Raw genomic sequence first — 22076 nt, 5'->3', positions numbered from 1 at the left:
ATCATGACTTTTCTTTGCTTCTTGGGAGAACTTCTAGCATCACTAGTGACACTTTGTATCGGTCCCATGTTTATCACCTTGTTATTCAAGGTTTACATGAATAAACATCTTGCTAAACATGATGAAAAATATGTGAGAACCTTAAGGGATCACTTTTTACTGTGGTTTGCAATTTACTGGAAAGGCAAACTATTCACACAGAGATGAATAGTATCATACAGTGTTTTAAGCAGACACTGGCAACACTTGAGCTCACCACAGTAGCAACAGGAAGGGGCTATGAAATTATTATAGTGTTACAGTATGTACTAGTTAATTTGATGCAGTTATGATGTAATAGTACCTTTGTTTACATTTCTCTCAACTGTGAATGGTGCCATGTATGGTCTTTAAATGTTTGTGTGGGTAAGTTTTGATAAGTTTTAACTTTTGTTAAGAGATCTTCATATATTTTATGGTAACAAATGACAAAATAGATTAGTATCTATCTATATTTTTTGCAATCATGACATACCTTTTAATTTTTCTGGTATTTCTAGACTATGTGGTTCATCTTTGAATCCTTTCAAATTGTTAAAAAGCTCCAAAAATTTATTCAATATATTTATTGGGAAAAATCCACATAAGTGGACCCATTCAATTCAAACCTGTGTTGTTCAAATGTATTACCAATGATTTTCTCCTAAGTATTAGCTATAATTTACTTCTGTAAGATTTAAGGTCTTTCTACAATTCTTCATCAAGCTACCTGCTTTCACTCTGGCTCAACAGATTCTTAAGTTCACTTTCCTTTGAAAGCACAGGTTGCTGATATTATTGACAACGTGGAAAGGCAGAAATACTAGAGAAACAATGGTTAGCTTGATTTATGTTAATTCTGTATGGGCTGTAAGAAATGTTAAAATACTTTGCTATTTTAGATAAAATCAATTTTTACTATAATCATATCCTCTCTCAGTTTTTGTAGATAACTTTATCTTACTTGTATTTAACCCATAACAAAAACTCTAGTCCTAAAAATTTTGCAGATACTATGAATGCTTATATTTGGTTTTGTTCTGTCATGATGCCACCAAGATCTTGGTTAAATGGCTGCCACTCTAGGTGAGTAAATGTGCAGGTCTCTTTCCCTCTGCACAGATTGGGTAGACTTTGGTTTGGTCAGCCTTTAGTATTTGTAAACCACTTGTGAATTGAGTATGTACTGGACTGTTAGTCTCTATGCTGGGTAATAGAGCTCCTGAGTGAGTAAGTTCTAGGGTTCTTGTTCTTGGTGTATATTTAATAGCTCATAAATGCAAATAAACCTACTACTCTTCCAGGTAGTGCGGAGGAAATGTTAAGTGCCACCCCTAACTTAGATTTGTCATTACTTGCCTAGGAGTTTCTTATATGTGACAGGCGCCCCCTAGTGAATAAAGGGACTTAAGTTGGCCTCTACTACAAAGAGGCTAGAAAAATGTCTGAAGATGTTTTAACAAGTTCACACTGTATTAAACAAGTAAAAGAGACAGTGAAGCAATCCATAATAGACTCTTAACTACAGAGAATAGAGGGGGTACTTGTGATGAGCACTGGATGTTATATGTAAGCGATGAATCACTAAATTCTACACCTGAAACCAATTCTACCATACATGCTAACTAATCAGAATTTAAATAAAAAAACTTGGGAAAAAAAGATGCTAATGTTTTGTGCGTGTGAATGCAGGTGAGGGTGGGGATCTGTTCTCCATAAAAAGCATCCAGGATTTCACAATATAAAAGTAGTAATCAATTTTCTAGAAGCAGGCCAAACTAAACTGAACTATGCTAGGTCATCAAAGTACATGAGTAGAGCCCTGATCTTTATCTACTCTCCAGGTATTATGACTTGACTGGATTTTTAAAAAATGTATGTATATATAGAGAGATATTTACATATCTATATATCTATACCTATATATATCTGTTAGAATCAGTATGATACACAAAACTTGGGGTTGAGACTTGAGAAACCATAATTCAATCCAAAAACTTTAATCTGGTAAATATATTTGATAAATTACATTTTATTTGGTTAATTTCAGCAACAGAGCATTAAAGAAGATTGTGGTTGCTTGAGACAATAAATCAATTACATTTAATTACCTTTTCTCTTCCTAAAGCTCTTCTCACTTATAACAGTTTTCAAGTTCTGAAATAAGCACGTTATAAATTTGACATCATCATAAATATCATTATTTATAGCACTGGGTCAAGTCCTCAACAAAGAACCGAAAATAATTCTTATTCTCTAGGATGTTCCCAATATAAAATAAAGTCAAAGGATATACAACCAAATCAACTGGAAAACAACTAAATGTGATAAAAAACAGTATTCACATTATTTTAACAGTGTCAAAGAGCAGACGCAATCACACACCTGACTCCGTGGCCTCTAAATGGAGCATCCTAAACCAACAATTGGACAAAAGGTTAAACAGAGAGTAGGTCAAGTATTTAAGCAAGAAGTAGGTGAGAAGTTTACCAAACTATTTTCCTAGGTCTTGTTTGATGTCAAAAACTATCAAATTAAGAACTGTATGTAGTGTATATTTGCTCTTTTTCAGGAGGTTCACTTTTCAGGGGTAGGTTATCGTGTTGACTCCCACCTTACCATCTAAACATTTTTTTAAATAAAAAAATATTTTTTCCACTTTCACCTAGATTGTCCTTTGTCTCCTAAGCAATGATCCTTTTACATTCATCTCAGATCCTTCAGGTCCAAGAGGACTTCTGTAATCCTAAATCCCCTCTCGGTGCTACTACCTCTTTGAAACTGTAGCGACATTATTTAATACAACTATATATCAACAACTTTGATTATTCCATGTATATTAAAAGAGTTGACAAAACACAAGCAATCATTCAGTCCAACTATTTGTAAACTGGTTAATGAGTAGACCCCACAGTCCATCATTCTACACCACGGCTGCTTGGAAGACAAATATCACTTGGCTAACTTAGAGGGATAACTTGTGCATTTCTCTTGTCATGACAGGCATGTGCTGGTGGGGGTGAAAAAAAAAAAGGAACTCAAAGAAGATAGAAGTGAATGACAGGTAAGGACCAAAGCACCTCGCCTACCTCATCCTTGCCCACAAAACGCCCATTCTTCCCCGTCCTGTTTCCTAAGATGTATCAGGGGCAGATGCGAGGTCACCCGTGGGAAGGCGGCATACCCCTCCGCAGGGGCGGCGTACCCTCCTCTTGCGGGCGGAGAAGGAGAGGGCTGGGGAGACGCGGTCGTAGGTAACCAAGAGGGGCCCAAGTGCCTTGCTCCGGCGCGACCCGGGAAAGGGTGAGAGACGCGAGGTGTGGGACGGCGCGCGCCTGCGCGGACCTGACTCTCGCGGTCCCACGACAGCCGCATCCCTGCGCAAGAGACCTAGCGCGCGGGCGGGAGGAGGGGCACTAGCCCCTCCGCCTCGCGCGCGGCCACGTGACTCGGGCCGAGGAGATTGGAGCGGCGGCCGCGCGAGGCGACAGACTGGTGCCGCGCCTGGCGCTCACGGCGGGATCTCCTCCTCCTCCGCTTTCTCCTAGGAGCCTGGACGGTGCCTTCTACTCCGCCCGGCTAGTCGACGCGGCCGCCGCATCCCTGTCGCCGCGGCGCCCCGAGGAGGAGGAGGAGACGCAACCGGGCCGCCGCCGTTAGAGGGGTCCCCGGCTGCCGCGCACTCGGCCGGCCGTCGCCTCCGAGGTCAGCCCTCCCACGGTGTCTCCGCTTTCTCCTCCCGCTGCCGCCGGCGCCCGCTTACCGCCGAGATGGGGCTCCTGGACTCGGAGCCGGGCAGTGTCCTCAACGTGGTGTCCACGGCGCTAAACGACACCGTGGAGTTCTACCGCTGGACCTGGTCCATCGCAGGTAAAGCGGCTGCCTTCCCTGTCTTCGTCCGGCCCTGCGGGGAGACCCCCGTCCCGGGCCCTGCAGTCCCCCGCTCCCTGCGGCTGTTGGGATGCTGCGGATCAGAGGAGATGCCGGGGCGCGGGGCCCGGGATCGGGCACTGGTTAATCTGATCCGAACGTTAAGGCCTCCCCCTCCCCCCGCGACGTTTGCACGGTTTTCCTCTGAGCTTGCATCTCTTCAGCTTCTCGGATGCTGGAGCTGACATATCAGATGGAGTCTGTGCTGCTGAGAGCTCGTCGCAGGAACCACTCCGCCCTACTCCCACATCTCCCAGCCTCTTCTGACAGTTTTAACTTAGGCCCAGGATTGATTTTTAACATTTAGTAATAGTCCATTTAGCGAGATGGCCGGGGGGGGCGGGGGAGGGGGGCGTTGGGGGAAGGAGGAGGGCTTTAGTGGTAGCTGTGTTTTTGCTTCTTCGGCCTCCTGGTTGCTTTGACACAACCTGCTAACCGGCTGGTATTTTGTCTAGCTCATCCATCTATAGTGTAATTTGGAGTAAAAAGTAAAAAGCCATGGCTTCTTGAACCTTGAAGAATGTCAGTTTCTGAGGCTTTTTCAACAGCTAATATGTTTGAAGTGATTGTAATGGCTTTGCGCAGTGCAGTGCAGTTAGGGGGAGGGGGAGGCTAAAATAGAGGGGAAGAAATAAGTCTTTAGGAAGGGGGTCTCTATAGCAGCACCTAGAGGTTGTCCAGCAGCTTACATATATATAGTTTTCTTATATTAGCAAACTTTTCCCTTTAGCGGCTGGAGTTTGATAGGGATCCTCAGTTGGTTGATTCTTCTAGTGGAAGTAGTTGTGCTATTATGTTATTTTTACACTTTACCATTTATTTTCTTAATTTGCTTCAATTGCTTTTAGTTTTAAAGCATCTAAAGGCTTTTGAAATAAAAAATTAGCCCAACAGGATTTTAGAAATGATCCTTATGATTTAAAATTACCTAGTCCTTTTGCAGTATTGCACTACCTCCCAGTAGCCGAAGAGACTAATGTTACATGTTGTGACTCTGCCTCCCTTCCCTAGAAATGAAAATATATTCTTGTAGTTTTGTATTTGTTGTTAGTGTAAATGGAGCAGTGGTTACAGCATGATTACAATACGTGAGATTTGTATTGTGGAGAAAATGTGTGCTGGAATTATTTCTGTATGTGACAAAATTTGTTCTTTGACATTGATGTGGCTTTAATTTCTTTAGTAGGAATCTCAAGTTTGGCACTGAGAAATAAGCTACTTAATTAGACATGGCAATTGAAAGTGGTTAAAAGGCAGTTTTTAATGGAATCTTTCCTCAATCTTTCTTCTGTGTGCTGTTACACTGAAGTTATGCTGCACCTACAAAACCTGGGTAGGATATACCCTTCCCTTCATCTCTGTGATTTTGGTTATTTAGGCATTGCATCAGGGTTTCCCATTACACAACTGTGCGGAGCTGAACATCAGCTTTGGCAGATAATTGCACTTCGCATACTTCAGAGTTCAGACATTGTCAAAGTTCTCCAATCTCCATACAGTCAGAGCCACACCCAAAAGTTCCTGTCTATCATTCCCTTCCTATCTCAGAGCTTTTCTACCTCTTGTGTCTCAGAAAGACAAACTTAGCACAAAGGTAGAACACACCTGTGTTGGTTAATTCCTTCCTAATGGTGCTGGTGTAAGAAATATCACAAATGAAATAGGAAATTTTATGTAGTTGCTTCATGTGAAAACTTGCTATTACCCTGGGAAGGGCATATAAAATAATAACTATAGGCTAAGCCTGAGAAATGAGAGTAGCCGCTGGAACACAAGTGACCTCTCACTAGTTAGACACAGGGAAGGAGGTATTCACCCATACTCTGGCTATCCACTTACGAAACCTGAGACTGCTTCCATGCTTTCTGTAATGAGCTGCCTAGTGTAGGCAGATGGTATTTCTTTAACCAACTTAGAGGCTTAATGGGATATAGTTTGTTCTGCCTTGCTACTGTGAAAAAGTGAAAAGAGGAATATTTTTTAGATTCAGGCAGAAGGGACCTGTACCCTGTGGTTTCCCATTTCCTTTCATCCCTATTCCATGCTCTCCATGTTCCCTTTCTTTGACTTATTCACAATGCTCTGATTCCACAAGCATCTCCTCTTGCTGTAATTTCACAAAAATCTGAGTGAATGAATTTCGAAGCCTTATTACATGAGGCTGAATAAAAAGTTGATGAGTCAGATGTTTGGAAAGAGGGGGAAATAAAGATGGGTGGAGAGAAAGATGGTCTTGAGAAATCTTAGTGTGGCGAAAGGATACAAATTATTCAGAAAACAAGATATGAACTAGGCTCTGTGCCCTTGAGTGCTTTCATGCCTAGACTGTAGTTCCATGCTTCTGCCTTTGTTTTATTTGTTCCTTAACTATGTCTCTTCACTGAAGTTTCTACCTAAGTGTAAAGGAGTATATATCTACTTTGGACTGTCATGATAAGAATAGTTATACATTTTGTAGAATATATATTTTATATATATATATATGTATTTTGTAGAATATATACATAGATTTTGTAGAGTATATATAGAGTATATTCCAGAGATTTATGCCCTAGGGCAAACAGTTTCTGGGAAAATACCATTTTGTGCTACCATAATCAAATGGTGCTAATAAAACACAAAACAATGTTCAAAGCAAAGTATAAAAAAGTGGGCTTTTCAAAGGTGCATATCTAGCAAATATACAATATGACCCATAGAGTATTAACACAGAAAATGTTACTTTTACTGTAATTGTTAATACTTTATACAGTGATACTAAAACTCTGAAAAAGCTGTACTTTTAGAAGAACAAGAAAAATAATTTTCTACTTCCGTATATTATATTTTTAGATATTTTGAACAAGTAAGTTAATCTCAGTTTATATTAATAGGAAAGTATAGACTGATGTAGAACTTTATACCTGCTAGTGGCATGGGAGTAGGAACTCTGATCTCAATTGTATTATATTCTTCTATTCCTTTACTTTATGAGTACATTAAAATTATTAGGACTGGGATCGTAAGCTCTCTTTCTATATATATGTATATATATATATATATGTATATATTCAAAATTATATGTAAATTTTTAAAACTGGTGAATCTTAATATTCTCCAATTTATAAATACCCGTTATCTACATTATCCATTGTATTTATTTTAATAAATGCTTATTAGTAGCCTTTTGTGTAACTGAAATTAGGAAAGAAGCATCCTGCAAAGTTAATAGCCAGCCTGCCTACAATAAGGCCAGATATCTCCTGAGCTGCCATATTTCTTTTTGACCACATGTTTTTAAATAGCCATTGTTTAATTGACAATGTATTGACCACAAAGACATGGTCATCCTTTTAAAATTGAACTTGTTAGATTTTTTTCTCAAGTCACACGATAATGTCATTAGTGAGTGATTTAATATTATTAACCTAATGAAGTATTTACACACATATGCGTGTGTGTATGTATGTGTGTGTGTGTGTGTATGGGGTGGTGCTTGGCATTACTCTCTGTTCACAGATATAGTAGCTCATATTTTGATGCAAAATTTGTGTCTACTTGGGATTTGAACTTAGAGCATAGAAGGCCAACTAAGCTGGCCTTAAATTCACTTTGGAGGGGCAGAAGGGGTTGAGTAGTATAGGAAGGAGGAGGACTGCTGTAGGATGATGATGAAATTTGGAAGCAAGGCTTATGTAATAATTTATTCTTTCCTCATCACTTACTATGTGTGGAATAGCTGTGGGCTCTGGGGAGAGAATGAGCACACTTGGTCACTGCCACCCATGCACTTATGAAGTCATGGCTGTTCCACCTTGCTTGGTATCATGGTCTGAAGGCATGATCTATGATCTGTCAGAATCAGGCCTTGCTGGCACATAGAGAAGACATAAGAGTCCTTCTTTACTATTCTTATCCTCACTTTTACCTGCACCACAGTCTTGAGTTGTAAGATTCTATTAGAATATTTTAACTGTCACCATGTGGAGTTGATGTGTATATTTTCAGAGAGTATTTGGATAGATGGACTAAGGAGAAGGGCATCAAAGACAAAAAATTCATGGAAACTGGGAATGTTTTTAACAGTCAGTGAGTCACCCTGGCTTGGTGAAACTGGGGGCTTGTGGGAAGGGACATTTAACTCAGCTCAAATAAGCTGGGGTAAAAGGTCTGTCCCAGGGAGTTCTAGGTTCCAGAGGAACATGTGTCTTACAGTATATTTATATTTGTATTATTATTTGTCACAGTCAATGTATAGTCTTTAATCTGTTATTGTGTAAATTATGTTTTGTTTGTTTGTTTAGCCTAGCCTGGAAACCTAGTTACGATTTTTAATGTTTCTTTGAGAAAAGAAATTCTAAATTCTAGGCAGCTAATTCAAGAGAAATATGTGGAACATCAGCTCCTAACCTGGGATCTCCCTTTACCCATGTTTTCAATGAGGTCCTAGAGTTATCCTTCTCTCTCATTACCTCCCTGAAACCTCTAGGAGGTCCATACCATTTTAGGACTTTTTGTTTGTTTGTTTGGTTCTTATTTTTGATGGCAGACTCTTAGACTTTAATATCTGACACTCTTGTCTGTTCCTCAGCAGCCTCATCATAGAACATCCAATCACAGATGAAATTACAGAAGGGTAAAACAATGCAAAATCTAAAACTGGTGCCAGGACACAGTTTTATACAGTTAGATTTTTTGGCTTAGGAAGACAGGGTTTTAAGAATTACATATGTGATTATATCGGACCATGCCTTTCTGAGCCACAAAGACATGGTCATCCTTTTAAAATTGAACTTGTTAGATTTTTTTCTCAAGTCACACGATAATGTCATTAGTAAGTGATTTAATATTATTAACCTAAGTATTATTTTAGGATTAACTGAGTCATTTTTTATTTCAAATTAGACATATAAGAACATAGAGAAGTGTTGTGTGTCAGAACCTGTCTTTTCTCACTGTAGATGGTTCTTTTTTTTTTTTTTTTTTCTTTTTTGTGATCAGGACATTTCTCCTTTTAAAAATCAAGATGCTATTGTTTTATTTTCCCTTGGAATGAGAATGAATGCAAATACATTTTAAAACTCATTAGGGTTTTGAATTTTAAAAAAGACAAGGGAGGAAACACATGGCCTTTCAAACCAAGTTTACAGATTCCTTCTTAACGGGGTCAGCCAGCGTATCCTTGCCCATTGACCTGCAGCTCTAGGTAACTTGGATCCCTCCCCACTGAGTAAAACATGCACATGTCTATCTTTGTTTTTCTTGTCACACTGTTCCCTTTGCCTTCACTGCCCTTTCTCCTCTCCATCTTTCCAGGAACCCTCCTTCACAAATCCTTTCTTGGCCATGGTGCCCTAGAGCAGTTCATTTCTTCATTGGATCTTTTTCCCTTCAGCAACTACAAGTGCACTTCCTTGTGCCATTTTTTCTGTAACTCTATCGTCTTGAACTATTTTAACTTTTTTTTTATTATTTGCCCTTTAGCTTTGTATTTTTTTCCCCAATACTAGGGAGTTCTCTTGTATTTGTTGATTTAATATGTATCAAGAGATAACACCCATAATCTAGCAAAATTTCAAATAGTGATATATTCTGGTTGCTAAACACTAACAAGGTTTGGTGTCACACTAAGTTGTGAGGAGGTTTTTTTTTTCTTTTAAAGATCTTTGCCATAAGTTAGCAATAAATTCAGCTGATGTTGACATATTTATTGAAGGAATCAAACTATTAAATCATTTATTAGCACAAAATAGTTACTTTCAAGAGATATAAAATTAGATGTAATTCTGTCTTCCTTGTCTATGCAGAAATATTGTGATGGGTGTGGAAGTGAGGAGGGCGGCATGAAATAAAGAATGGAAAGAAAACTGGACTGGAATTTAGATGTCCTAGGCTTTAGTCTTAGGCTTTAGTCTCACTAATTAGCTCTGAGAGTTTGGACAGGTCCTTTTGTTTTTCCAAACTCAATTTTTTTCATCTATAAATTGAGAGAGTTGAATTAGGTAATCTCTAAGGTCTCAGCTGGCTCTTAAATTCTGGGTATATGTGAAATTTAAAAAAATTTACGTAGGTCAAGCATTTTCAAATAAATGTATTGATTAGTGATTTTAAAACCTCACTCTGTGCAATAATTCCAATCTTTTCCAACAAACCTGTTATTAATTTGCTAAGATAGAACAAATAACAGATTCATACTTAATCCTTTTTACTTTCTTATCTGCTCTATAAGAAATAGGTAAAGGAATAGAAAAACAAGGGATACAGATATTTAAGTATCTACTTTGACATAGCACTGTTTGTTGCCATAATACTGTATCTATTTAATTATCGAGATATTTCTTGAAAAACCAAGCATTATCTATTTTGTAAAAATTAATAGCAATAACTTTAAATAATTAGGTTAATATATATTATTTATGTAACATATATAATTATACATTATATTGATTATGTAACATACCACTTCTAAGGATGGCTTGTTATGTGGTTTGGGGCAAGTTGTTCTTGATCCTTTGGGTTTCATATCGCTACCTGTCCCCTGAGGTAGTTGAAACTATATCATCTCTTATGGCCACTTTATTGAGTCCTCATAACGTCTCCTATAGTGTCTCCTTAATCTTACTTTATGTTTTTTTCTACAAGAAATGCAAAATTTTGTCATATGTTATTACAAAAGATTTTCAGTTATAGGCACTTGAGCATTTCTTATATTTGGAAGTGTGGCTTAAAATTCTTGTAAAATTGCTGCAAATATATAGGTTGTAGCATATGGGGAGACAAAAGAAATTAAATAATTTTGGTATAAGTATGTTCCTTAACCAAATGTTAATTTTAAAAATCCTGTTTTTGTCATATGTTTTTCTTTATGGAATATTGTTATTCTTAAATAGCTCTCAATATATTTTGTGACTGCATTCTACTTATAAGTCTTGGAATTTGAAAGGCAAATGCATTAGTCCACTGAAGGAATCATCTACTCCCTGTTAGATGTACTCAGAAAGGCATATGTGATTTTTGAACTAGAGTATTCAAAGGAGTAAACTTTGTTTTCATTTTTATTTATCAAGTGAAAACGTAAGCACAGATAGATATTGTTAAAGAGTTTCATGTAGTTTTGCACACCAGTGTTCATAGAAGCATTCACAGTAGCCAAGAGGTAGAAAATATCCGTTGGTGAATGACTGGATAAGCAAAATGTAGCATATACAGATGATGGAATGTTATTTAGCCTTAAAATGGAAGGAAATTCTGACACATGTCACAATATGGGTGAACCTTGATGATACCACTTATATAAGGTCTCTAAAGTAGTGTAATTCACAGAAACAGAAAGCAGAGTATTGATTGCCAGGGTTTGTAGGAAGGAGGAGATGGGGAGTTGTTCAGTGGGTATAGAGTTTCAGTTTTACCAGATGAGAAAGTTCTGGAAATTGGTTGTACAACAATGTGATAAACTTAATGTCATTGAACTGTACACTTAAAAATGGTTAAGTACATTTTACATTATGTCTTTTTTACCATAATTTTTAAAAACACTTCATATAAAATTAATATAGTACCTCTAGACATGATCTTTCTTCAGTGTTCAGTTGTAAAACCGTTGATTCTATGAAAATGAGTAGAGGAAAAGCCATTCAGAGTGGAATTGGGAGACACCTGGCTGGCTCAGTCAGAAAAGCATGCAACTCTTGATCTTGGGATTGTGGGTTTGAGCTCCATGTTGGGTGCAGAGATTATTAAAAATAAAGCAACAAATAACACTTTTAAAAATGGAGTTGGGAAGTTCTGAAGGGGGAACTCTCAGGCATGTACCACTTGTCACGGCCTACTTTACATACTCTAACCCACAGAAAGAGGCTTACTTTAATTCCTCAGCAAGAGGAAGATTTTCCTCTTGCCCAGTAACAACCCAGCCCATGAGAGGTTGCCACAATCCTGAACTCTCACCTTCTTCCAATGGATCATTCTAACCAACCCCTCCCAACTTGTTTTTCCCTCTATTAAAAGGATGCTCTCCTCCTTTGTTCTCAGGGCTTGCCGATGTTTCACCATGGTTGGCATGTCCAAAATTGTAATTTCTCTGCTGTCCTCACATAAACTCATTTTGCTGATAAACTGGCTAGTTTATTTTTGTTGACAATCTTTTATTGTTTTTTCAGCTTACAGTAAAATGGCTTTATAAAGAGAATGTATAACTGTTGCCTAAAAAAAAAGTACCCAATGGCTAAAAAGTAGCAAATAACATTTGTTATTTTTTTGCTGGACAATTTTACCAAGAACTTCACAACCCTGGAAGATAGGCCTGGAAGGCATTGTTATTTTTATATTTTTAGAAGTCTGAGAATCACAGAGATTAAGTCACTTGTGGATGAACACTGTAGTGGAAATGGGTTTAACAAGTTGTTTTGTCTCTTAGCCCGGTGCTCTTGTCTCCCCATCACACTAGCCAAGCAGGAAAGCAATAGTCAATCCTCTGACCTATATATTTTCTCTTGCTTTACCTTGTCTTGTGGTGCTATCTTATCTATATAGTATCACTACTTAGAATACTAAATCTGAACAATTACCACCAGACGTAAACTAAAGAAAAACATCTGAAATACTCAAAGGTACTGTAAGGGCTGTTGTATTCAATTAAACTAAAAAGTGAAACTTATTTATTTATTTGAATCATATATATGGATATACATATATAAAGTATAAAAAATGGTATTTAGCCTGAGATGAAGTTGACTTCTGTATTATGGATTGGCGAGGACAAGGAAAGCATATCCAAAGAGAGTTATGGAGATATTTGCTAAATTTCACAGGGTAAGAACCTGAAACTATTGGTAATTAGTGAAAAGGAATACATTCAGTTAAAATAATATTTTACTTGTTGAATATTCACCCTATAGAACTGTAAGCAAGAGAAGACTATGGCTACAGTTCCCATATATATATACATATACACACACTCCAATGGTAGCTTCAGTCTTTTTCATTATTTATTTATTTATTGCTAAAAGGAAACACCATTTCAGTTTTCTTTTCTTTTCTTTCTTTCTTTCTTTTTTGTTTTTTTTTTTTAAAGATTTTATTTATTTATTTGACAGACAGACAAGTAGACAGAGAGAGGCAGGCAGAGAGAGAGGAGGAAGCAGTCTCCCAGCTGAGCAGAGAGCCCGATGTGGGCTGGATCCCAGGACTCTGGGACCATGACCTGAGCCGAAGGCAGAGGCCTTAACCCACTGAGCCACCCAGGCACCTCCCATTTCAGTTTTCTTAAATCTGTAAGGTCATTAGTGGCACTAAGGGGAATGTTTGGATTTTGAACTCCCAGATTAGCAAAGGGAGGAAGTTTTATGACTGCTTTTTCTGAGAAGTCAAACAAAATATGAAAGTGGGGTGAGAAGGAAACCACTTATCTGCATTTTTATCTTGGCTTCCAGGATGTGAGGCATCATTTTTTTATATTAAACACACATATGTATATATGATATATTCATAAAATCCCATTCATAGGGAAAAGGAAAACAGTTCCAAAAGGCAGGGGAATCTGGGGCAATAATAGGTCTGAGGAAAAAATATACAATTGATTCTTGAATAATGCAGGAGTTAAGGGATGCTGATCCCCTGCATCGTCAAAAATCCATGTGAAAACAAACTGAGGGTTGCTGGGGGGAGGGGGGATGGGAGAAGGGGGATGGGGTTATGGACATTGGGGAGGGTATGTGCTTTGGTGAATGCTGTGAAGTGTGTAAACCTGGCAATTCACAGACCTGTACCCCTGGGGATAAAAAAATTAAAAATTAAAAAAAAAAAAAAATCCATGTGAAACCTTTGACTTCCTCAGAATTTAACTACTAATAGCCTACTGTTGACCAGAAACTTTACCATAACAGTTGATTAACATACATTCTTATAGTATTATATGCTGTATTCTTAATGATAAAATGAGCTAGAGAAAAGAAATGTTATTAAGAAAAACATAAAATACATTTATAGTATTGTATTTATTGAAAAAAATTCAGGTATTTAAGTGGCTCCCTGCGGTTTAAACCCATGTTGTTCAAGGGTCCAAAATATGTATATATAGAACCCTTATATATATATATATATATTTTAACAGTAGATTTAGATATCTTCTGCACATGGGGAAACTCACTGCTATTTATTGAGCTTCTAGTATGGGACCCTTATGGACTATGACATGCTGTAGTGTGCATTTTATACACTTTAATGTTCATAGCATGTTCATAGCATCCTTAAAGCAGGAAATAACACACTTATTCTGGAAACTAAGCAGGCTGAGGTAGAGGATATTCACAAAGGAAGATGACTGGAGCCTTATGGGTAGAGCAGACCTGGGAGAGTCTTACAAGCTATGCTGAAGAGGTTAGAATCTGTCTGGTAGCTAACAGGGAGATGCTTAATTGCTTAAAAATAGGGGATCACATTTAGCTTTTGAAAGATAATAGCAGAAGCAATGGGAGATGGACTAAAAGGGAAGAGGAGACATCACAGGGTGGGGAAACCAGGTGGATCAGTGGTTCTTCTGGATCTGTGCTTTAGTTCTAGCGGATATCTCAGGTCATTACATGTCCATTGTACCCAGTTGTATGAAGACCCTTACTCCTCTACTTCTGCCTTCTTTCCCTCACTGATACCTAGGATCTTACTGGGGTGGAGAATTATGCATCACATTTTAGACTAGAACCTAGAAGAAGCTACTTACTATCTCTAGTTCATTGTTAGGCATGTGTTTTTCTTTTGTTTATGGCAGGTTAAATAGATGTAGATATTGTTTAAAAAAAAATAAGTGACTGATTCATTCAGGTAGACTCTAGGAACAAATAAATAAAACAAATATATAAAATAGGCCCACATTTATGAGTAGACTAGAGTGGTTCTTCTTAGATTTTAATGTGTAAATCTCCTGGGAATCTTACTAAAACAGAGATTCTGGCTTAGGTCTGGAGTGAGGCCTGAGATTCTGCATTTCTAGTAGACATACTTTGCTGGGCTACCACACTTTGAATAGGAATGGAATAGAGAATTCTTAATTTCTTTGATAATCTACTACTATGTACAAATATGGAAAAAGAAGAATTAAAAATGTTCTTAAGCTATACATTTAAAAATATATTTAAGAAAACTGAAAAATGGGATACCTTTCTATAGAGCATTTAGTTTTTGTTTTTTGTTTTTTACCCCCAGAGGAACTTTGTGTATCTTTTAGAACCATATTGATCAATAACTCTTGCTAATTTTACCTAAATCAAAAGGACAGTTGAGAAATGTCTCCAGTATGTATTCTCACAGTGGTAGTTGCCAAAATATTTATTTTCTAGATCCTTTGTTGCCTTCATTTGGTCTGCTAGTCCTCAGCCATTTGCTGGGTACATCCAGTATTGCAAGCCTTTGTGGCTGTAGAAATAACAATAAGACCCCAGTGCAGCCTGTGTGGGACACACTCAAACAGACTAAAAGGGCAGCTGCATGATATGATAGAGGTAATCACAGTGTGCTTTCACGGTTACAAAGGAAATACATATTCAGTACTTTCAAATGCAAAAAAGAGTTTATGTTGGAGGGGCTTCTTACGGAGGGCTATCAATTTGAACCTCAAAGCAACACTGTGGTTGGAATAATATTATTACCCCCATTTTACATAGCAGAATTTGTGGTTCCAAGAGTTTCAGGTCCAAGTTGTGGGACTAGCACATGATGGATAGACCTGGAATCCTGTTGTTCTTCACTTGATCTTAGCCAAAAGGCCGAGAAGCGATGGAATCCAGTTGTTCTTAATTTAAGTCCTATCCCTTGCCCCTCTACGACACTCCCTTTGTTCTGTGTGTCTTAAGTCATCACTGACTAGATTTACTTCCTACTCTTGTGCTTACTCTTGTTAATTCTAAGAATTTGGATGTCCTAAAAATTAAAAATTTTACTGATTTTTCTTTTGGGAAATGATAACTAGCTTAGACTACTTAGAGGATAAAGTTCATTCTGACTGGCAGATACCCTGAATTTTAAAAAGCTTTAAGAAAATCAGCCTTTCCAAAACAAAAAGGAGCCCTATTACAGATTCTTTTTTATTTGAGATAGACAAAGAGAGCATAAGTTGGGGGAGGGGCAGAGGAAGAGGGAGAGAGAAACCTCAAGCAGACTCCCTGCTGACCACAGAGCCCTATGCAGGGCTCCATCCCAGGACCCCAAGATCATGATCTGAACCAAAATCAGTAGTTGGACCCTCAACTGATGGAGCCACCAAGGCACCCCAATCTATTAGAGATTTTTAAGGAAGTTCTTTTAATATACATAGGGATAATTTGTTGTAAGAATTAATTACAGTTGTTTGTATATAAGTATGTGTTTCTAAAAGACTTGAATTACTTCAAAACTACTGGAGTACAAATATTATTAAAATTTGGTTTACATTTTCTTAAAAAAGAGCTTTTTAAAAACAGCTTCTCTAATTCAAAATTCAGATTTAGACTTGTTATGTATTGTTCTGCATAAATTATAGGATTTGCTGTCTTCTCAGTATATAAGTTATAAAATGTTCTGTTTTCTCAGTTTAAACTCTTATAATTATGGATGGTACTTTCTCTTTAATTTGGTTAAACTCTTCTCTTGGAAAAGAGGATTTAGTGGTTTGATTATTATCAATGATAATACCAGTGCCAACATTTACTGAGCTCTTATTCTGTGTCAGGCACCATACATTTAGCAATATCTTATTCCTTCCAACAACCCTGTTATCATCCATAAAGCCAAAGAGAGTTAATGTAATTCACTCAGTGTATTTACCTAGTAAAAGAAAGCTAGGATTCTAATGTTGGTAGACTGACTTGAGAGTCAATATTTGGAACCTAGATAACTTCTCTAGATCAGGAAGAAAAGGCCTAGAAGACATAAGGACTTGACTTTTAATGGAAGGGGCTCATATTATTCCTGACCTGTGTGAAAGGTCACACCTGTGTGAAAATGGGGTATGGATAGGGGATGGGTTACAGCAGAAGGAACAACTCTGCGGCATTCATGTGTGCTAGAACTTTTACATTTAATCATCACACATCAACCTTGTGAAGTAGCTGTTATTTCTTCACCGAAAAGAAAAGAGCAGGTGAGTCTCCATTTATAATCATCAATTGCCTACCCCATCATTTTGAAAACATCGTACTCTCTTGCTCTCCATGTTATTTTCTCTTTTCCTTTTTCTCTACTTGCTTCACTGCCATTTCTCCCACTCTTCCCTTAAGTGTTCCCCAGGGTACAATCCTTGTTCATTTTTCTGTCATTCCATTTGCTCTTTCCCTTGTGACCTCATACCTGATGTGATTTTCATTGCCAATGAGTCCTCCATGTGTCTGCAGTGCTGGTAGAGCCTACTGGATATTTCCACCCAGCAGGTGTCCATAAGTACTTCAGACACAGGATGTTTAAAAATTCACCCAATCATCTCCTTCCAGATCTGTTCCTCTTTATGCTTTGTCCTGGATCCTGTCTTCTCTATCTCCACCACCAACCATGCCAGAATCTAGGAGTAATCCTGGAACTCTTACATCCATATCAGTCACCACGTCTAGATTTTACTTTCATATCTGCCTGTCTTGATCATCACCAGTGCAGCCCTCTAAATTCAGGTTTCCAGAACTTCTGCATTATAGTGGTGCCCAACCTGGCTGCCCACCAGAATCACCAGAGGAACTTTGAGATCACAGTCCTGGGTCCTATCCACAGAGATTTTGATTTAGTAGATCTGGGGTGGGGCCCAACAATCTTCACTTTTAACAAGCAGACGGTTCTTATGTGGGTGGCCCAGCAACATAGAGGTGTTTGAGAACCACTGATCCAACTGGTTTCCCCACCCTGTGATATCTCATATTCCCCTTTAGTCCATCGCCCATGGCTTCTGCTATTATCTTTCAAAAGCTAAATGTGATCCCCTATTTTTAAGCAATTAAGCATCTCCCTGTTAGCTACCAGACAGATTCTAACCTCTTCAGCATAGCTTGTAAGACTCTCCCAGGTCTGCTCTACCCATAAGGCTCCAGTCATCTTCCTTTGTAAATATCCTCTACCTCAGGCCTGCTTAGTTTCCAGAATAAGTGTGTTATTTCCTGCTTTGGGGCTATTTATATATATGGCTCTCTCTTCAAGAAACAATTCAAATGTCTGTTTTTGAAGTACATCTTGTCCCTTCTCACCTGCCCTTCCATTATTCTTAAGACTGATCCCTTGTTGTTGTTGTTGTTATTTTTTTTTTTAAGATTTTACTTATTTATTTAACAGGCAGAGATCACAAGTAGGCAGAGAGGCAGGCAGAGAGAGAGGGGAAGCAGACTCCCTGCTGAGCAGAGAGCCCAATGCAGGGCTTGATCCCAGGACCCTGAGATCATGACCTGAGCTGAAGGCAGAGGCTTTAACTCACTGAGCCACCCAGACGCCCCTGATCCCTTGTTCTTAAGACATACACTTACCATCCTGCAAAGCAGTAGATTTTCTGTGTCTCTCTCCTTTTATGTCTGTCAAAACCTATGAGTTTTGAGAGGTCAAGAACCAAACAACCTGCCCCAAATCACCTAGCTTAGAAGGGGTGGAGAGTTTGACCTGAAAGTCTGTTCTATCCATCCATCACGCTGTGTGATTTTAAGATGCAGATCAGGTTAAAAATAAAAACCTGTTGGTGGAGGGTATTTGAAGGAAGCCCCACGTCAGATATACCATTTTTCCTCCCACTTGTATAAAGGTATAATTTACACATAATAAAACTAAATCTTTTTTAGTTAACAAGTTTGTGAGTTTTGACAAACACCACTGTATGTTGTAACCATGTAACCATTACATGACCATTACATACAGTTGTGTAAGCATTATATGACCTTTATCATATGGGATAAAATAGTTTGATTTGTGACCTAACTAATGTTCACAAGTAAATCAATCCTATTTGGCATGAACTTTATGAAATAATCAAAATAATCAAAATCTAAATGGAATACCCCTTAAGAATCCAGAAGGCTTAAGGTAATGTGTCTTAGTAATTCTTATTATTAAAATATAGTTTTTTGCTCCTGAACTTGTTTTCTATAAAACTTAGCTTGAGGTTTGTTTAAATTTAATTTATAACTAAGATAAGGAATTCATTGCCAAAGAAGACAGCTCTTTCTACATACAGAAAGGCCCACTGCTTATAAATTTTTCTGAATTTAGGTATAATTCAGCTTCCTAGAACAACTTCTCATTGTTTCTAATTCTACACTCTAAATAGAGAATAAATCTGAGCTCTCTTTAGATCTTTTAGCAATTGATGAGGCCTCTTTCTTTTCTCCAGGCTAGAGATCGTTAGTTTTTTCCCAAGTTTCTTTGTGGCATGGCCTCCAAAGCATTCATGATCCTAGACCAGCTCTGTCAGATGCAGCACCTAAGGAAGTGTGAGTATCTCTTATCCTTCTTTCTCCTAAGGGAAGTTTTGTAGGTCTCTCTTTTTGTCTTTCCCTTGAAGAAACATGATTGGTAGTCATAGTTCTATCTTAAAATATCATTTATACCAATGATTGAGAAAGAAACTGATGGAAATTATCTCCCTTAAAATTAAAGACTGAGTGGTACTGGAATAGCTGGTGGGATGCATGAGGCTCTTGACTTCTCTGAATCTCATTGTTAAGATAAAGAGATCATATCTAAATCTAAAATTCTGCAGCCCCAGGTGAGGTAAAGGTTTACATGTAATGGCTTAAAATTGTTAATAAGCTCAAAATAATGGCAAAATCACTAACACATGAAGGCATAAGCATGTTAATAAACATATTAATAGTTATAAAATATAGGACAATTTGACAAATCAACTAGAGTCAATTTATATTTGTGCCACATATTGTTCCCTTCTCCATCCACCCAAAGCTTTACAAATAGAGAATTCCTAAGAATGTTATATAAAACCTATTTGAATCTTGGTATTTCTTGATGCCAGAGTTTGACTTCAGTGGTGGTAGGAAGAATAGCGTTTCAATTGAATTGTTTTCTCTCTCTTTTTTCCCCGTAATAAATGGAATCTTATTCATAAATGCATAGAGGGCGCTTGGGTGACTCAGTCGATTAAACATCTGCCTTTGGCTCAGGTCATGATCCCAGGGTCTTGGGATCTAATCCCACATCGTCAGGCCCCCTGCTCAGCGGGGAATCTCTTTCTCCCTCTGCCCCTCCCCACCACTTGTGTGTACTCTCTCTTGCTCTCTCAAAAATAAATAAATTAAAAAATCTTTAAAAAATAACTGTGTAGAGTTCGGATAGTGACAGTACTGGAAATATGTCTTTTTTTTTTTTTTTAAGATTTATTTATTTATTTGACAGACAGAGATCACAAGTAGCCAGAGAGGCAGGCAGAGAGAGAGAGAGGGAAGGAAGCAGGCCCCCTGCCGAGCCCCATGCGGGGCTCCATCCCAGAACCCTGGGATCATGACCTGAGCTGAAGGTGGAGGCTTTAACCCACTGAGCCACCCAGGTGCCCCTGTAAATATGTCTTCTTTTTACTCTAATGTGCGTAATCTATATTTGGATTCAGTTTAACTGAAATGAATAGAAAATTTACCATTGAAATATGTTATTTGAAATAAACAGACAAAACTCATAGAAAAAGAGATCAGATTTGTCTTTACTAGATGTGGAAGGGAGAGGATAGTGTTGGAGGAAGGTGGTCAAAAGGTACAAACGTCCCATTATGAACTAAAGAAGCACTAGGAATGTACTGTACAACATGATGACTACAGCACTGCTGGATGGCACACAGGAAGGTTGTTGAGAGTAAGTCCCAAGAGTTCTCATTACAAGGAAAACATTTTTTTCTGTATTTTTTTTCTTCTTTCTTTTCTTTCTCTTGTAACTATATGAGAAGATAGATGTTAGCTGAGCCTATTGTGGTCATCATTCACAATATGTGTAAATCAGACTATCGTGCTGCATGCCTTACACTCACACAGTAAAGTTTGTCAATTATGTCTCAATAAAACTGGGGAGAGGGAATCTAAGCAAATTCATCTTGCAGAAAGGCAACATATAAAAATATGTTACTGAATCATTTGAGTTCATCAAAGGCTGGATAATTCATTATTTTAAGGTTATATAAAATACATAAAGCTTCAGTACTCATGATATTCCTTTACTGTTCTAATTCCTCAGTCTTTTTCTCTTTTCTTTTTCTTTTTTTTTTGGTTCAAGACTTGTGGTGTATCTGTTATTAATGGTAAATTTTCATATCATTGTATGGCACTACAGTGACTCACTCAAGTCCTTTTAAGTGGAAAAGGGAACAAGTAAAAAGAAGCATGGATATTTGAATTTTGTCAGAAGTACTAAAGAAAAAATTGTGCAAATTTAGAAGGACACACATAACAGCAAAGACATGGAGAAATACCATTTTCTGTGAATATTCTCGTGGGATGGGACTGTGATGCTGTGTCCAGGTAGCTGGCAGTCACTGCAGTGTCCATAGTGTTCACTGGAGGTGGAATTTTTTTGTTGTTGTTTTTAAAGATTTTATTTATCTATTTGACAGACAGAGATCACAAGTAGGCAGAGAGGCAGGCAGAGAGAGAGAGAGAGAGAGAGAGAGAAGCAGGCTTCCTGCAGAGCAGGGAGCCTGATGCGGGGCTCGATCCCAGGACCCTGAGATCATGACCCGAGAGCAGGGAGCCTGATGCAGGGCTCGATCCCAGGACCCTGAGATCATGACCCGAGCCGAAGGCAGCAGCCCAAACCACTGAGCCACCCAGTCGCCCCTGGAGGTGGAATTTTTAAGATCCTTCTGACCCTGGTGAACTGGAAGGGCTAATCTGAGAAAGGGATGGTGTGAACCAGGCCTTTTATAGGCTGGAGATAAGGTTTTGTTAAGTAGTTGCTGACTGAATGCATGACTTGGACTGTTGGGGGTGGTGCAAAAATAATGAATGCTGTTACGCTGAAAAAAAAAAAAAAGGGAGCTTTGCTTTTTTCCCTGGAGAAAGCAATGAAGTAAACACACTGTGCCTGTACCCCTTAATACTGGACTGAGGTGTTGGTGACAGCAGGTTCAAGTTGTATGCCAGCATAAAGGAGGATCTGGGAAGAGCTGTAGGAAAAGGTTGCTGCACGAAGAAACCTGGAATATCAATAAATGTACTGTT

General features: G+C 38.1%; 1 protein-coding gene and 1 long non-coding RNA gene across 4 annotated transcripts in view; one reads left to right on the top strand and one right to left on the bottom strand.

Moving 5' to 3' along the window:
- Nucleotides 1-3304, bottom strand: part of LOC132018256 (uncharacterized) — a 29846-nt gene extending 26542 nt beyond the window's left edge. For both annotated transcript variants that reach the window (XR_009404486.1, XR_009404487.1), the window contains exon 1: nucleotides 3108-3304. This is a non-coding gene — a long non-coding RNA (uncharacterized LOC132018256). The remainder of the gene's footprint in view (nucleotides 1-3107) is intronic.
- A 149-nt stretch (nucleotides 3305-3453) lies between these two features.
- ELOVL4 (ELOVL fatty acid elongase 4) overlaps nucleotides 3454-22076 on the top strand; it is a 30675-nt gene continuing 12052 nt past the window's right edge. Inside the window, exons 1-2 of one of the 2 annotated variants that reach the window (XM_059400976.1) lie at nucleotides 3799-3888; nucleotides 19250-19349. In XM_059400976.1, coding sequence (XP_059256959.1) covers nucleotides 19289-19349 — 61 coding nt within the window. In that variant the 5' untranslated portion in view covers nucleotides 3799-3888; nucleotides 19250-19288. Of the gene's footprint in view, nucleotides 3889-19249; nucleotides 19350-22076 lie in introns of both variants that reach the window. The other variant, XM_059400975.1, reaches the window with a different exon arrangement.

Source organism: Mustela nigripes, chromosome 5 (genome assembly GCF_022355385.1).
Source record: "Mustela nigripes isolate SB6536 chromosome 5, MUSNIG.SB6536, whole genome shotgun sequence".
NCBI lineage: Eukaryota > Metazoa > Chordata > Mammalia > Carnivora > Mustelidae > Mustela > Mustela nigripes.
This window is presented reverse-complemented; position numbering and strand designations above follow the sequence as displayed.